At 37.0% G+C, this 18,363-nt stretch overlaps 2 protein-coding genes across 2 annotated transcripts; one reads left to right on the forward strand and one right to left on the reverse strand.

Annotated features, from left to right (window-relative positions):
* Nucleotides 1–2,535: 2,535 nt before the first annotated feature.
* LOC112701077 (uncharacterized) lies at nt 2,536–3,444 on the forward strand. The gene has a single exon (XM_025751878.1). It carries the CDS (start codon nt 2,536–2,538, stop codon nt 3,442–3,444), a length of 909 nt encoding a protein of 302 aa, XP_025607663.1.
* Nucleotides 3,445–11,365: 7,921 nt separating this feature from the next.
* Nucleotides 11,366–14,368, reverse strand: LOC112701078 (protein FAR1-RELATED SEQUENCE 5-like). The gene is made up of 4 exons (XM_025751880.1): nt 12,842–14,368; nt 12,029–12,793; nt 11,844–11,924; nt 11,366–11,557 (listed from the first exon to the last, which is right to left on the reverse strand). The coding sequence occupies exons 1-4, from the start codon at nt 14,366–14,368 to the stop codon at nt 11,366–11,368; spliced, it is 2,565 nt and encodes an 854-aa protein (XP_025607665.1).
* Between the last annotated feature and the right edge of the window lie 3,995 nt (nt 14,369–18,363).

Raw genomic sequence — 18,363 nt, forward strand, 5'->3', positions numbered from 1 at the left:
GCACGGAACCGTTCACTCTAAGGCCTATTCACTATAACCGTACACACTGGACCGTGCGAATTGAACCGGAAACCGGCAAACCATAAACAAGATACACGAAGCCGTTCACTAAAAGACCTAGCGATCAAACCGCAAACCCTAAACCGTTAACATTGAACCGGAAATCGCCAAACGAAAAACCAGGGGCACAGAACCATTCATGATAAGACCTACCGACGAAACCGCGAACCCTAAACCGTACACATCGAACGGGAAACCACCAAACAATAAACCATTAGCACGAAGACCATTCAGTCTGAGATCTAGTAACTAGACCGCACACATTGAACTGTGCGCGTTGTACTGGAAACCGGCAAACAATAAACAGTATACACGAAGCCGTTCACTAAAAGACCAATCGAAGAAACCGCGAACCCTAAACCGTACACGTTGAAGGAGAAACCGCCATACAATAAACCATTAGCACGGAACCGTTCACTCTAAGGCCTATTCACTATAACCGTACACACTGGACCGTGCGAATTGACCCGGAAACCGTCAAACCATAAACAAGATACATGAAGCCGTTCACTAAAAGACCTAGCGATCAAACCGCAAACCCTAAACCGTTAACATTGAACCGGAAACCGCCAAACGAAAAACCAGGGGCACAGAACCATTCATGATAAGACCTACTGACGAAACCGCGAACCCTAAACCGTACACATCGAACGGGAAACCACCAAACAATAAACCATTAGCACGAAGACCATTCAGTCTGAGATCTAGTAACTAGACCGCACACATTGAACCGTGCGCATTGTACTGAAAACCGGCAAACAATAAACAGTATACACGAAGCCGTTCACTAAAAGACCAATCGAAGAAACCGCGAACCCTAAACCGTACACGTTGAAGGAGAAACCGCCATACAATAAACCATTAGCACGGAACCGTTCACTCTAAGGCCTATTCACTATAACCGTACACACTGGACTGTGCGAATTGACCCGGAAACCGTCAAACCATAAACAAGATACATGAAGCCGTTCACTAAAAGACCTAGCGATCAAACCGCAAACCCTAAACCGTTAACATTGAACCGGAAACCGCCAAACGAAAAACCAGGGGCACAGAACCATTCATGATAAGACCTACTGACGAAACCGCGAACCCTAAACCGTACACATCGAACGGGAAACCACCAAACAATAAACCATTAGCACGAAGACCATTCAGTCTGAGATCTAGTAACTAGACCGGACACATTGAACCGTGCACATTGTACTGGAAACCGGCAAACAATAAACAGTTTACACGAAGCCGTTCACTAAAAGACCAATCGAAGAAACCGCGAACCCTAAACCGTACACGTTGAAGGAGAAACCGCCATACAATAAACCATTAGCACGGAACCATTCACTCTAAGGCCTATTCACTATAACCGTACACACTGGACCGTGCGAATTGAACCGAAAACCGGCAAACCATAAACAAGATACACGAAGCCGTTCACTAAAAGACCTATCGATCAAACCGCAAACCCTAAACCGTTAACATTGAACCGGAAACCGCCAAACGAAAAACCAGGGGCACAGAACCATTCATGATAAGACCTACCGACGAAACCGCGAACCCTAAACCGTACACATCGAACGGGAAACCACCAAACAATAAAACCATTAGCACGAAGACCATTCAGTCTGAGATCTAGTAACTAGACCGCACACATTGAACTGTGCGCATTGTACTGGAAACCGGCAAACAATAAACAGTATACACGAAGCCGTTCACTAAAAGACCAATCGAAGAAACCGCGAACCCTAAACCGTACACGTTGAAGGAGAAACCGCCATACAATAAACCATTAGCACGGAACCGTTCACTCTAAGGACTATTCATTATAACCGTACACACTGGACCGTGCGAATTGAACCGGAAACCGGCAAACCATAAACAAGATACACGAAGCCGTTCACTAAAAGACATAGCGATCAAACCGCAAACCCTAAACCGTTAACATTGAACCGGAAACCGCCAAACGAAAAACCAGGGGCACAGAATCATTCACTATAGTTTCCCACTTTTTATATATTATTTTAATTTTGGTCTATAAATATTAAATTTATTACAGAATTAATTAGTAACATATATTTAGTTATGTAAATTAAAATGATAATGTAGTATACAAAAATTATTACTGCATATGGTAAATAACCTGTTATGATTCACAGAATATGACGAGGTTTACGCAATTTAATTTCAATTTCGACTTAGTAGATAAAGTTATCACATGTTTTTTTTTTCAAGAAGAAACTATAAACCGCCACCTAGTGGTATCCATAAAATCACATACATGTATAGAATGTAATTAAGGCCAATAAATAATATTCCAATTAGGTAGGTGATGGTTAGTCTAGGACTACGAGCAAGAAGATGGTACAATAAAGTGGAGACCATGCTGCATGACTACAAGAAGGAGGAAATGAGTTGGTGGTCTAAGCATAAAAAACTACAACTACAAACTATATACTTACAAATTCTAACCCATACAACATGGATACTAGAAGGAAGCCCTCAACCATGGCAATCGAATGTTTGGAAATGTTCCATGGAATCGATCGAACTACATTCAGGATGCTGACGCAAGTCCTTCACCGTGAAGTTAAACAGTCCCTGATGGTCATGGCATTTCTATTGTCACTGGAGACAATGGGACTGAATGGTATTGTGCAGACAGCCGTAAAAAATGAAGGCTGGTTTATGAACAGTCTTGCCGATGAATGTGTCATTTGTTTGCAATGCCTACTATCTCAGGAGTTCTCTGGGGTTGTGGACAAGTCCAGAAAACTCGAAACCCTCGGACACGTGTTGAAAACTGATCTCACGTTATACCAGGTTCATAGGATGAGATCCGCCCTCCTAACTCTGATTCCCGATACCCTATCAACCATTTGCGCTAGAATTCTAGGCGACATAACGATGGATGCGGTGTGGTTGGAGTACCACAGGACTCCTAAAGAACTACTGGGTTTCAACACACAGGACCAGTACATATCGGTTGCACCAGAGGCATTGAGTAGACATAACAATGGCCGAGGAATGCATATGCAACAAGGAGGAAGGCAAACTGAGCAAGATAAGGGAAAGCAGAAGTACGTCTGCAAGGAGCTGGATGACGCGGAACGTCCAAAGACACTGACCGTATGCTTCGGTCGAGAGTCCATGCCCACTGCAGAGGGTATTGCTGAGTTTTTCTGCAACATGTTTGGTCATGTGGTTCAAAGGGTGACAGTCATGCCTCGGAGGGACAAAGAATCGGGTGATTTTGCTTTCGTTCTTTTCAACGACGCATCAATACCGCGCATTATCATGGGGGACAAAAATGTCGTTCATCATACGATACAAGGCATGAAATGTTGGATCAGATGGTGGACAGGAACACATTATCGCTGTGTGAATTAGTCATATAATTTACGATAAAGGTTAGTTTCTTTTTTTTTCAAAATAATCTAGTTCAAACAGAATCTTTACTTGTTAAGGGAGATGAAATATACGTTGTAGGCTCATTTTTAATATCCAAGTTAGATTATCTTTCCATGTTACTTGATTCTGTTGATAGAATCTTGATCAATCCGGTTCCTTATTCGGCTGTGGTCATGAAGTTTAAATTGGAAATAACAAACCATACGACCATTAATTAAGTTAATGTCGTTTGGAGTCCTTCACCATGTATCTCCCAAACACGAGATATTATTATGTACTTGGACTTACTGGGACTAACGTAGGAGACACAACAAGAATGTTTTTACAACTATATTACTTGAAGTTCACCCTTTTTAGTTGGTCATTTTAAATTCGGACTGGTGTATGTGGCAGACAATTTGTGTTTAAGTTTTAATTTTATTCGTGGGCCCTAAAGGTGTTGTTAGGAAAAAAAAATCTTATTTAAAACGTCAATAATTATACACTATGACCAAAAATTCTAAATGACATTTAAGTGGGCCCATGAGAATGTACGTGTTTTGGAAATATAGTACGTTTCTTTTTTTTCTTGACTTTTTTGAAAACCCAAAACCGGGAGAGTGCTGCAACTTAAAAATAACAAAGTTAAAGAATCAAACATAGACGCAATAAAATAGAAACCAAACATACGCACTATAAATACAAACCATAGTATATCAAAGCTGATCACCAAATGTCAAACACATTACATCACATACAAAATAACACATTAAGGATAACATTTTGATTAATTACACTACACAGGAAAGTTTATAGGTCTCCATAAATCTGTTAATTTGACCCCTAGTTGACAGACGAGTCAGGAGAGGTCTGGGGTCGGTGTCGCTTACTAGGACCTGCCTCAGCCCCCCACCATGTTGCCTCTTGTTTACACTGTAGTTGAGTTGAAAAAACTTAGGCAGAAAACATGAAAACATGAGAAATTATACCAGAAAATAATGGTCCATTGTTACTCACCCTGACTGCTGAGTATCGAAATATTGCTGTTGTTGGATCCGGCGGTTATTCCTCAGGAACATCTCGGTCTGGTAGACTCTAAGTTGGGCTTCTTTGTTGAAGTAAGCCCCGCACACCGAAGCTAAGCATTGAACGATATAGTCAGGCAAAACCTTCGCCGCATACAGTTCATCAACAACACACGGAGGTTCATCTTTCCGGTTAATGTCCCGGACGAGCATGTAGAATACTCCCCAGCCGACGTACCTAAGCTCCACACTCAGCAAAGAACTTCTTCTGTACATGCGCCGTATCCTCCCTAAATCAGCTCCCTTTATCCAGAACCTGTTACCTTCTTGCTTGGGTGTGATGTGGAGGCAATTGTATTGAGTGTCAACCAAATAAAGATCAGTGGTACTGTACCACTTGAAGAGATGCACAATATTAGGTGGGAATTCAACATCATCCTGTGGCGGAACAAGACAAAACCATGGTAACTTAGTTTTCCAAACGTTTTTTTAACAGAATCATAACAACAAAAGAAGGCAAAATTGTGGATATACGTACATCTGTTGCAAAGAGCCCAAACACATAGAACTGGTTGTATGATTGTTGAATGTTCCTTAATGCATTAACATACCTAAACCAACATGTAGAAACAACAACGAATAAAACAGAGTGGCCCGGAACCATAAAAGAAGGGAGTAGCCAAACATTTTGTCACTCTTTATTTAATTAATCAATGCATTCAGTTATTTCAATATGCTCCATTTTATTCTTTACAGAATCGGCTGCTATCAAACGAGGTAGCAAAAATTAAAGAAGATGCTTACCGGAATCCAGACTCCATTCTAGATTAATGACTTCAACAATTGCTGTGGTTGAAGGGAGGGAGATGCCAATGAAGTTTTCAGACGAACAATAGTTGGTTAATGAACGTAGCTTTTTTTCTTCTTCAGTTGCTTTGCTATGTGACTATGTTAGATGAGAATTTATTAATCCTTTTAATGTAAAATTAATCCAAACGTCGAATCAGTGGTAGATGGTACTTATTATTAGCCAACTCTGTGTTATCCGAAATTTTGGAAAACGTAACATAAAATTGATTATCAAAATGTTTTGGAAATGTGTCGTTTATAAATGTGCAAAGATTTTTTTTTTAATTTTATGTAGTTTAATAATTTTCGTTGAAGAATCTAAATATAAACGATAATAGTTACGAAATAGTTAGTCACAGGCATGTTAAAAAAGAAAAAAAGATACCCAATAATCAGGTTATTTAAAAAACTGAATTTAATTTTAAAAATTTTAAAACGTTTGTTTCGAGTTTCTAGCGGTTTTGATTTAATCTAGCATTAATTTCGGTAGTATCAATTGTTGAAGAATTTAATTTTCAAAGGAAATAGTAGTAGTTACGTATAAACCGACTTATTAAATTAATGCGGTTAATAGCAATCAATTAATAATTGATTTTTTCCTAGGATTTTTTTTTTGGAGTTAAATTAAATTTTATTTAGTATTTCGTTGAAAACGAACTTCGAAGGAGAGGGATTTATGGGGAGTTATTGGGATAGAACAGAATATTTGTTGGAGATTATCGAAAACCACAACGTTTAAGTAGCTGAATAAATTACTCACTAAATTTTTTTGTAAAAACGCCGCGTTTTTAACCCCTCATTTTTTTACTTTATATATTCTTTTGATTCACAAGCGTGTAACATAAGTATCCTTCTGTAATCACTATTCACCTTCCATCTTCCTTTAAAGAAAAACCCTTAAAGCAACCCCAACATAACACAGAATACACTGCTGAAGGCATCGACTCCAACAGCTTCGTCTCGGAGAATATGTCAAACAAGGTGAAACTCTATCCTAACTCTTATCCTGATAGTGGTCTTTAGTTTATCATCATCTGCATTTAGTGTCAATGTACTAAAAATGCAATCGTAGTAAAATCAAATTAAGATGGTTAGAGCATTTTTTAAATGATTGGGGGAATGATTTGGGTTTCTGATTTGATCGTCTGAAAAGGATTTTATGCATTTAGGTTTGATTAAGATTGTTCTGCTAAAGATTCAATAGATCACAACAGTAAACGATTACAACAAAATATAGTTGCACTGTGTGTGGAAAAATTGAACCACTTAGTTTCCAATTTCAAAAACATGCATGTGTGTTGATTTTAATTCAGAAGCTTCTACTGTATGGGTTTTTTTAAATGAACTTTGACCTTGTTCCTTTCTGAACTTGGCATCTGTGTGACACTTGCCATAGACGACGACTTCGAAGGACAAGGGTAAGAGAGTCCAAGAGATTGATAACAGTACGACACAAAGCTACAAGATGAGGTTTCTGAAGCCAATAATAAGGCCTTCAATGTTCAAACTGGTAACTAACATTTGTTTCCTTAACACCTCTTAATTTTAGAGTTTTTGCAATGCTATCGATGTTTTGACAGAACTTCACCAATTTGTAACAGTCATTACCTATAACTCCCGATGAGCTACCAAACCGTACCCCCTACCTGGACCTGGTTGTGCCTGACGGAAGGAATAACCCCTGTCGGTGCTTCTGGACGCAGCTCCAAAGTGGCAAAATTGCATTGACTCGAGGTTGGGAGGAGTTCTATCAGATGTACAAAATCAATCTGGACTTCATGCTATATTTCACACACAAAGGAAACTCCACTTTCCAAGTCAGGATTTTTGATTTTGGTGGCATTGAGAACTCGTACCAACTCCGTGATCCTGAAGAACCACCATATATAAGGACTGGTAATTATGAAATTGCAAAGTGTATCAACATCCCTCCTTCAGCCAGTGCTAGAGCGGTTGCCGCAAAGGTCAAAAGCAAGTGGCCTTTCTTTGTGATGGACCTAACTGCTCGTATGATGTCGTCGCGATTATTGGTAAGCGTTAAGTTGTTAAGACATTTTGGTTGGAATGTTGTTTTACTGAAGTAAGCGTTAAAGTAGATAATACTAACTGAAATTTCTTGTGTTATAATCAGCCGAACGTCCCTCATCTCAGTCACTTCACTGGTCAGAGACACCCTCTCATCCTCACACATGGCCACATACAGGTCGAAGCTACATATACAAGGTATAGTGGAAAAAGGGATGGTAGCTTCGGCGTTATTTCTGGAGGATGGGAGAACTTTGCTTCATTGTGCAACTTCAAGCCAGGTGGCGTGGGTGTCTTCGAGGTGATATCAACGGAGCCAGTGACGATCATCCAGGTCCGATGCAGATAGGATGCAGAAGGATGAGTGACTGAAGGCGCTTAGCCCCTGTGTTTGACCTCAGTGTTTTCCATTAGGTTTAGAAAGTATTATATGTGTCTTGTTTGTTAAACAGTTATAATGACTTTTTTTTTTGTGTTATGAAATTGAAAACAACTTTTGGTAGTAACCCTAAAATAGAATCGCATTCTCAAATGTTATATTTTTCTGCTCATTTTTTAAATTGACTTTTCCATTTTAACTTGATTGGACAGAAATTAGTTTTCCAAGTACAAATGGCAGAGTTGCCTTAATTTTTTTTATTTTGAAGTATAGCCAGAATAAATGTTTGATGGCCTTTACAAAAAATTATAAAAAAAATCTGGCCCAATAGGCAAGGAAGAAAACAAAACCTCGTATTTTTGTATGTGACACTCTCTTTATATGTTGGGTTTTAAATTTACAATGTAAAGGGTTTTTTTTAAAAAAATTGGTTTAGTTTGACCTCAAAATGTTAAAGAAAAAAAAGTAAATCGAGAAACATGAAAACACCGGTAATGTTTGAATGAAGCCGTATGTCAACAGTTTTTTTTTTAACTTGGTTTAACGAAAAATGTTTTTCTTTTTGACACATGAACAGAATAGTAGAAACTTAATTTGGCCCAATCAATGAGTAAAATAGCCCAACCGTAGTTTATTTTAATCACTCAAGGGTGGGTAATTTATTGTTGTTGGGCTTGGATCTCAGTTGGGTCACTGGTCTAGCGTGGAGTGTCTGCATTTTTTTTTTAATTATTTTGCAGGTCCAGCGCATAGATAAGAAGAGGTGGATCTGGAAGAGAAGAACGAGAACCACAAATTGCCGATCCTAATGAGATAAGACTTTATCCACATCCAATATCACTCTATCCAACACCAAGCGAGGGTTCTACAAATGGGCAGATTGTCTTCAACCCCATCAACGCTCGTTCGGTTGAGGTTTTCCCTAATTTCACAAATCGTCACAATTAGCGGTAGTATCATGGATGCCCTGTATCGACTCACAGGATGGGTTGTTTCTCGCTAAATCAAAGTGGCTCTTTCGTCGATACGATGGTAAGTTCTTCTCGATTTATGGAATAATTTGTGAAGTCATTATATTAGGTTGTGTATTTGGAGATGATTTTGTTGGAACATGGTTGTTAATGTATATAATTGATTTGATGAATGACTTATTGAGTGTTTTATACCTGATGTGTCTGTCTGGGATTTCAGATTGTGTTCGGGAAGCAGTGTTCTTTCCAAGTGTTGCTGGGATTTCATGGGGTTGCCGTCGCCGTTCGGATGCTGGAAACTGCAGTCACATGTGAAGCCACTCAATAACCGAACCCAAAGCAGCCAACAAATCTGACTATGAAGGTAAGACAATGGCGTGATGGTTGTAATGTGAATAAAATTTTAAGGGTTACTTGGTTAGGCTCTTTTAAGACAATGTTGTCGGAGACAATATTGTCGAAGATACCAGCGGGTGACGGGAAAAAGTTTTGACTGAGAAAAAATATAGATACTCGTGTCTGTTTGAATGAAAGTTGGTATGGAGTTGTTGGTTTCTTAGCGCTGAGGCATGGGTATTTTGTTGTTTTTTTGTACACTGGTAAATCCATGATGAATTCCTTATGACACTACTGAGTGAATAGATGATTGAATTTTCGAGGTTGATCGGTTTCCATCACGAGCACCGGATGTGGGAAATGATTTTCCGTATCACTTCCTGCTGGTCGTTATGAAAACATTTCAAACTTGACTAGTCAAACTTTGCATCACTCAAAGTGGATCACAATTAATTCGTACAAGGATTTAGCATGTACTTGAAAACCACAAAATATCCATGTTTTAGTCCTAAGAACTCAGGAAGTGCATACCAACCTTCATTTAACCAAACACTATCATCTACATTCCTCCGTCTGACTTTCATTCCGTCAGCAGTTGGTAGCTCCGACAAAATTGGAGTTGATACTCATTCCCACTTAGCCGAACAAGGAACGTCTTCTGTAGTCGCTTGACACACTAAATTAAAGTTCGACAACATGTCATCGGCTACAGACCTCGATAATACTGCCTTGGGTTTTGTCTTGAGTAATTCATAATTTTCATACGTAGCGGAACTCCGTATATATTTCACGAACAGTTGTACTTACGACCGCGGTACCTTTTCCACATACTTATGCACCGAAGAAAAAAGCAAAATATTAACTAACCATATCTCATCTCAATGCACGACGAGGATGCGCGAAGGGAACAGATGACGTTGCTTCTCCCCCAAGAGATTAGGAAGATGGTGAAAATGAGAAGTACCATTCCCAAACCAACTTAGCCACTTGTGCTGCGGCACCGATTCATTTTCCCACGGAAGAAATCCGTCTAGAGGTAAAAAAAAAAAAAAGATGCTTCTTGTTGTAATTTAGAGTACAAGTGTCTCGGATGGTGTTTGGGCGCATGCAGTAGAGCTATTAAAATAATCTGATTAATGTATGGTTGGTCCATGTGATGTATTTCTTTGAATTTATATACTTATATTTAACATAGGCTGTTGTTGTGTATGTAGGTGGAACACTGGGAAAGGAAATTGATGAAGAATCTAGAACCCAAAGGATAAAGGGTAAGTAGCAGTTTCGTGGATCCTTTTTTTTATGTTTACTGAATTAATTGATTTTTTTGATTCATCTAATGTGTATAGTTGTCGTGATGAGTTTTCTTAATATCAGGTCATAATAGTAAACAATGTTACGGATGATGGATGACTACATTCTGGAAATATTCAAGCTCTCAATGCCAGGAAGGAAAACCCTGCCTGTCAAAGTAAAATCATGCCGTAGTCAAGTAGCTGAGAACATAGAAAGATTCATTATTGTACAACTTAAAGGAAATGTCCGCAGTGTTTCAAACATTTATTGTTTCTAGTGTTAAATTCAGTCAGTATGTAAGACTCTAACAACCTCAAAATGTTATTGAACCTAACAATCGAAACTATGATATGAGCGAATAAAAATGTGTTTCTGTTTACGAATTATCTGCTTCATATATCTATATATATTTCAAACTTTTTCCATACGCAGTGTGCCATTTTCCCTTAAATAAAATTTTCAATGAATACAGGAAATCCATAATAACAAAGTAGATTCACAAACTCAACGTTACAAAAGAGATTCGTAACCATCTAAGAACAATTCAACCTTGGAGACTACAACCCATTCAATCAAATAATTTGGTTGGTAAATCAAATGCAATAAGAAAGGAAAAAAATTCAATTAACACAGCTCTGTTTTTTCAACTGTATTGCATAACCACAATGGTAGGAAATCCTTACTCCAAATGCAACCACAATAAACTTCAACTAAAATACAGCAATGTAAGCAAAACACATGCATATTGATTATTGTCATCATAATGGACTAAGTAGGGAAAAAAATCAATTTACACAACTCTAATTGATCAACTGAATTGCATAATCACAATGGTTGCAAATCGTTACCCAAAAGTCAACCGCAATTTACTGCAACAAGAACACATCACTGTTCATACTTAACGTAAATAACTACAACTAAAAAACTCCTCAATACCAAGCAGTGACTAATACATTGCGGTCAGTAAATCAGGATAGATCATGCTTTTAGAACCAATTATACTTGCATTGCACTAAATTCAGAAGACTAATTCCTTGAAATGGTCAAAGTGTCCTGTGCATCGACGCAAACAATGCCATGTACGATCCTTGTTTGTTGCCACAAGGCAGTGACAATGTTAACGGATCTCGGACATCGATCTGCACATGTCGTGTGTCACATTTATCATCAACGACATCATTAACGCATTCATAGTTCTTGAATGAATGTCTCTTGTCCTGCTGTGACTCCTTCACCTGCTGATAACATCATAATCCCTAATCAGAAACTATAATCATGCATAAAACCATAATGGTCATTCATCGCAAAGTGGTTAAGAGGAGTTTTACGCATCACACCTGTGTTAACGAGTAGAGATTTTTATTGAAAACACCATTCGTGGACGCGATGTCAATGGATTCGCTGCTTTCATGGAGGCTCCGCTGTTTTATAAATTTTTTTTTTAGACAAGAAGTCCGAGATCATCATTAATTTACCCAGTTCATGACACGGAAATTAGATGTTTATATTCAAAAAAATTACCTCAACAAAAGTGTTGTCTTTACCCTTCCGGTTCCTCATACCCGTCGTCGTAAACTTCCTTGTTCCACCCTTTTTAAAAGGCTGCCCAAACAGAGGAACATTCACATAGTTTAATGATTTTTAAAGGGACACACACCGAACAAGATTTTCACAGCAGGAGCCTATTTCGAATAAACAGATCGTACCTTGGTATTAGGTCCTGAGTGGTGTTCGGACTTAATTGAGAACGACCTTGAAGAATTAGCAAACCTTTCTGGACTAAAACCTGAGTCCTTGGCTGATGCATTGCCGTATGATCGATCGCGAGGGTTACCTTCCACACTATGCTGCATCAGATCTGGACAGCGCTTGTAGTAATGACCGTACTTGTGGCAATTAGAGCATGCTCTCTTCTTCCTCCAAGAAGACCTCTTGGAAGGGGCTCCTTTGCTTTTGACAACGAATGGATCGTTGATGCCTTCCACGTTAACATTAGGAGTTGACTTGCCTTGTTTGCGTGACTGCAGGCGGATAACTAAATTGACAAGTTCAGACTGGACTTCATCAAAGTCTGCAAGATCCTTGCAAGCAATATCACACAGCTTGTTGCAATTCGATGCCAACGCTCCAACTCGAAACTTTAAGACCCTTTCGATGTCATCATTCACAGGCATATCTGTGCTAATAAATTCGTTCTTTGCATTCTTTGTCCACCTTTTGTATATCAACGAATCTGGAAACTCAAGTATGTTTTCGAACTTCATGGCACAAAAGATATGACTACAGGGAATACCACGTGATTCAAACAGCTTGCACGAGCACGAGAACAGATTCTTACCTCTATCGACTTCCACCCGGCGATCTTTGGCCGGGTCTCCCAGAGCAGTCACACTGAACTCTACCTTGTCCAAAGTTGTGCTTAGTACCATTATATTCAAAGCCCCTGCCCTCTGAATCTCATTACGAATTTCCTTGAAAATGTTTCACGTGAAATAACATGATGCAGATCTTTCATATACCTCCAATGAGGTAATCATCACAGGCTCTGAGCACTGAGACTTAAAGTCAGCTATTAATTCATTGTTTCTATACTCCTTTAAGGCCCTATCCAGGTTATGCATGAAGTCAATGAGGGTGTTCTTGCGATTAACATAAAATCTGATGAGAGAATTTATACCTTCACACTGTGATGTCGTCCTTATGTAACCGAAAAACTTATCCCGGAGGAAACAATGGGACCACATCTCACGAGTTTCGTACGTCTTCTCCATCCAGGTACTACCAACAAGGTTGTGCTTATCCAAAATGGCTGTCCATCTCCGATCAAATTCTCTCTGGTCGTTGTTGTCGTATATAAGACCCTTAAAATCGCGCAGGAAATTAGGATTCTTTATATTTTCACATGCATTTCTCTGCAGATGCCAGCCGTATAACCGATGGGTCGCATCAGGCAGAACATTCTTGATTGCATCTCGCATGGCAAGGTCTCCGTCAGTTATTACTGCTTTTGGACTTTTCCCACCCATCGCTTCAACAAAGGTTTCCAACAACCACTTATACGTCTCTGTGGTTTCGTCCGATAGTAGGCCGGAGCCAAAGATAACAGTCTGCCCGTGATGATTGCATCCAGAGAAAATGACCAAAGGCTTGTTGTATTTATTCTTCTTGTAGGTTGAATCAAAGGCAACAATATCTCCAAAGCAGTGATAGTCGATAATCGACTGCCCATCTGCCCAAAAAATATGCTCCAGCCTTTCGTCACTAGTGAACGTATACTTTCCAAAGAACAGCGGATCGTTGTTTGACTTGCCAATCAAATAGTTTATTGCCACATTGGCATCCCCGTTTTTAACTTTTGCCCGACGATAGCGATCGATGTGGTTGTACAAATCTTTCCGTGTGAAGCCAGCATGACGATATCCACCCTTCTGGAATGCAATATACCCCATAATATGGCAGCTCTTGACACCAAAATTATGAAGATTTTCCACTTGGACTCTATCAGTCACAGTGAGACGACGATTGGCCGGTACCAGATGCGCAAATTGGGGTGGCGTCAGATCGTGGTTGTGAGATTCCACAAAACATGATACCTTCCATCTACCGCAGCCGTAGTCAAGCTTTACCCTAAGCCGAGCTGGACACTTGGTTCGCGTTAGTGACCTTGCCTCCCTTGATCTATCATCCATATCAAGATACCTCATATTTCTCCAGCCCTCTTTGTTGCAAACAAGTTGCCTGCTAATAATTCTACCTTGATTATCCCTAACCACGTCGTCCTTCCTCATTACAAATCCATGCCAACAAGAATAAGCGTTATAAAATTGGCAGGCCTCATCCTCTGTCCTAAACTCCAGGTTCCAAATATCCTCCACCATTAGATCTGCTATTCTTTTTACACCACAAACTTCTTCACTCTTGCTAGTAGAATCCAGCGAATCCACATCGTCGTCTTCAGCATCGTCTTCTGCATTCGGTTGATAATCGAAATCATCACCCAAATCATTATCAGAATCATTCTTCACATCATCCTCGTTTATGGACATAATTTAACTCCTGCCATAATTTTACCCAAAAATGTCAATAAACGGAGCCAATGGCAACAACGAAGGGAAGCTAAAATAAGCTGCATGTAAAATTAAATGAACCAAATCCAATTAAACTAACCCAATTTAATTTCAATTTCCCAGACCTAGCCACAGCATAGAACTAGATAATGTAACTTAATTTCCAAATTCAAGGATAGCAACCAACACCCTAAACAGAGAACCATTAAAAAGGCATAGACTATCATCCAAATTGAACTAATCTGGACATACCTTGATGACAAGCAGAGGTTGAGCTTCGGCGGATAAAAAATGCACTGTCGGAGTCGGAGGGAGGTGACCTTTACCTAATCCGACGCACCTAATTCAAAGGCAGCCGAAAATTGATTGTTGGTAAACTAGCTTCCAGCAGCCACAGCTTCGGATCTAGCAGAAGTTCTGCTACAAATTTCTCTATCGGAGCCACATCAGTTTAGCGTTCGCCCTCTCCTCAGTTGACGTCGACGCCAATCCGACGAAAGCAGAGTACCAGTTCCGGAACCTGTTACTCGAAGGATATCATTCTTGCTAAATGGACGCTGGGTATAAAACGAAGGTGAAAAAATCAAACAGGGTTCGGTAGTGGGTTCTAGGATAACAAATTTTACGGTTCGGTACTGGGTATAGAACGAAGGCGGAAAAACCACCGGGCAGTGGGTTCTATGCGTTTTCCAGGAAGTGAAACATGAATTAAAGGCTTGTGAGACATGCATGTTGAATTTCAGAAAGTGATGGAGGGTATTTTATAAAATGAAAAACAAGTTAGAGTAATTATAAATGTTCCCCAATACATTATATAGTATATGTATACAATAATTAATGTAGTATTTGTTATAGTATATGTTCATTAAAGGCTTTTGCTATTATCAATGAATGTATTAATGCAAGGTTAAAAATTTTTTTGATCAATGGCTGAGATGAAGACACATGTACAAGAGTAACTTACCCACAAAATTGCCATGGGTTTGGAAGAATTCACCATAACTTTTATTCACATACAACAATAACATAAACACTTCTCTCTTAATATACCATGCAACATATGAAAAGTTAATATATATATATATATATATATATATATATATATATATATATCATCTCAGTATATTGAGATAATAATATTAATACCAAAATTTTTTATTTATATTTTTTATTTTATATTTATTTTTTCTTATTTATTTATTTATTTTACAACACATTATCAGTACGAGACTCTAATCAAAATTTAGAAAGATTCAGATAATAAATTTTCATTATATCAAAGTTTTTTCATCTTAAATTTAATGCTTTTGATATATTTGCAAACAACTACTTATCATGGATATTAGATGTCAAAATTTATCTTGATTTAATGAATTTTAGAGATACTCTTAAGGTTGGAAATAAAACATCACAGAAGGATAAAGCCAAAACCATGATCTTCTTTCGTCGACATCTTGATGAATGATTGAAAAATGAATATCTCGCACTAAGAGATCCTGCAGATTTGTGGAAGAATCTTAAAGAAAGATATAATCATAAAAAAACAGTGATACTTCCTTAAGCTTAATATGAGTTGACACACTTGTATTTACAGGATTTTAAATCCATAAATGAATATAATTCAACAATATTCTGAATTACGTCATGAATAAAATTTTTTCGATCTTCCATGTCTTAAATGTGCTCATGCAGTAGTAATACTAAAAAAAAGAATTTAAAAATATTTTAAACTAATTTCTTGCCTTCTTATTACTGAATGTAACAATGAATTGCTTTTAAAAAATCATAAAGTGTGCCTAGTTGGCGCCGTCCCATTTTCTAAAACAAATGCGGCAAATTATAACCTCGAAAGAGGTAAATGGCAATACTTTGGTAACAAGAAAAATTATGGAAGAAAGAAAATTATTTTCACAAGAAAGAATCTCACCAAAAATGAGATAAAGAAAGAAATAATGGGCAAAATAAATAAGCAGAGGATAAATGTTTCTGTTGTGATGGAAAGGGTCATTGGTCACGTACCTGTCATATCCCAAGACACTTGGTTGATCTTTATCAAGCATCTTTAAAAAATGATAACAAAGAAAAGGAGACAAATTTTATTTCAAAGGATGTTGCTGAAAATTATACCACTCATTATGAAGTATCTGATTTCTTTGAAATCTTGAAGAAAATATTAGTCATTTAATCAATGATGAAAAAATTTAATATTTAGATTCGTTAAGTACTTATGTAAATAAATAATATAAGAAGCTTTTTATTAAGTTTTATTTCCTATGCATTTAAATTTCAAGTATAATGTATAAAAATAATATTTAATAAAATATTAATATATATTTATGTTTAAGAATTAAAAAAATTACTAAATATGTCAAATTCTATAATAATAATAATAATAAGAGTAAATTATCGTTTTTGTCTCAAACATTTGGGGTAAGTCCTATTTGTGTCCTTAACGTTTAAATCGTCCTATTTGCATCCCTAATGTTTATAAAAGTGATTCAATGTTATCCTAATATCAATTATACTAACAAATCAGATTATATTTTTCAATTATTCTTACTTGGATGTATTCATTCTCAATTAGGTCTCACTTGAACGATTTTAATATTATATCCACTATTTGTGTTTAGATTCAATTATGTCCCTAGAAAAGTGAATTATATAAATGTTGTAGGAATTAATTTCAACTTTTGATGAGCTATTTTTCGAAGTGGATCATCGATTCTATACCAGACATTTGTATTCTAACTTCAAGAAGAGATTTTTAAAACCCAAACTAAAGCGTTCATGATGTGTAGTTGACGACAGGATAACATTGAATCACTTTTACAAACGTTAGGGATACAAATAGGATTTACTCCAGACGTTGAGGACAAAAATGATACTTTACTCTAATAATAATAATAATAATAATAATAATAATAATAATAATAATAATAATAATAATAATAATAATAATAATAATAATAATAATTTTTAGTATATGATATTATTTTTATGTATAGTGCTATTTAGACAAACAGTTTTAATTAAGAATACAATTTTATTGTCATGTATTTTTACTCATTTTATCATCTTATTATTATTATTTGTCTTTAAAGAAAATGGCAAGAACATATAATGAAGATGTTTGCCTTGAGAATAGTGCAAGTTAGTATATCACTCTCAAAGTAATATATATTTTACTCATCTTGTATCAAAAGAAGAATGTGTTAACACCATTATTGGTTCAGGCATTATGATAGAAAGTTCCGGAAGAAATATAATTTTGTTTTCTGGAGGAATAAAATTCATAATAAATAATGCATTATTGTCTACTAAGTCTCTAAAAAACTTGTTGAGTTTTAAAGATATTTGCCGAAATGGATATCATATTGAAATAATGAATGAAGAAAATCACGAATACTTATATATCACAACTCATGATTTAAATAAAATGGTTATATTAAAAAAGTTACTCTCACTTTCTTCTGTGTTATATTATACTAAAATCAGTTCAATTAAATCACATGCCATTATAATCCAGAAGTTTACTATTCTAAATGAATTCATAATTTGGCATGATCGATTTGGGCATTCTAGAACAACCATGATGCAGAGAATTATTGAAAACTCCCATGGACATTCACTAAAGAGTCAGAGAGTTCTTCAATCTAGTGAATTCTCTTATGCTACTTATTTTCAAGAAAAGTTAATTTTAAGGCCATCAACAGTAAAAATCATGTTTGAGTCCCCTGAATTTTTAGAAAGAATTCAAAGAGATACATGTGGACCGATTCATCCACCATGTGGATCATTTATATACTTTATGGTCCTAACAGACGCATTCTCGAGATAGTCATATGTGTGCTTATTGTCATCTCGCAAACGCTGCTCAAATTATTTGATTAAAAGTACGATTTCTAGAAAATTCAATCAAAGCAATTCGCCATAATAATGTTGGTGAATTCACTTCCCAAACATTTTATGTTTAT

Source organism: Arachis hypogaea, chromosome 7 (assembly GCF_003086295.3).
Source record: "Arachis hypogaea cultivar Tifrunner chromosome 7, arahy.Tifrunner.gnm2.J5K5, whole genome shotgun sequence".
Taxonomy (NCBI): Eukaryota; Viridiplantae; Streptophyta; class Magnoliopsida; order Fabales; family Fabaceae; genus Arachis; species Arachis hypogaea.

Excerpts from the sequence above, each read along its gene's own strand:
- LOC112701077 (XM_025751878.1), top strand. The coding sequence starts at position 2,536 with ATGGATACTAGAAGGAAGCCCTCAACCATGGCAATCGAATGTTTGGAA.
- LOC112701078 (XM_025751880.1), bottom strand. The coding sequence starts at position 14,368 with ATGTCCATAAACGAGGATGATGTGAAGAATGATTCTGATAATGATTTG. Across the intron at positions 12,794-12,841 it reads TGATGATTACCTCATTGGAG|GAAATTCGTAATGAGATTCA; the intron begins GTATATGAAAGA and ends AACATTTTCAAG. Across the intron at positions 11,925-12,028 it reads ACTCAGGACCTAATACCAAG|CCTTTTAAAAAGGGTGGAAC; the intron begins GTACGATCTGTT and ends CTGTTTGGGCAG.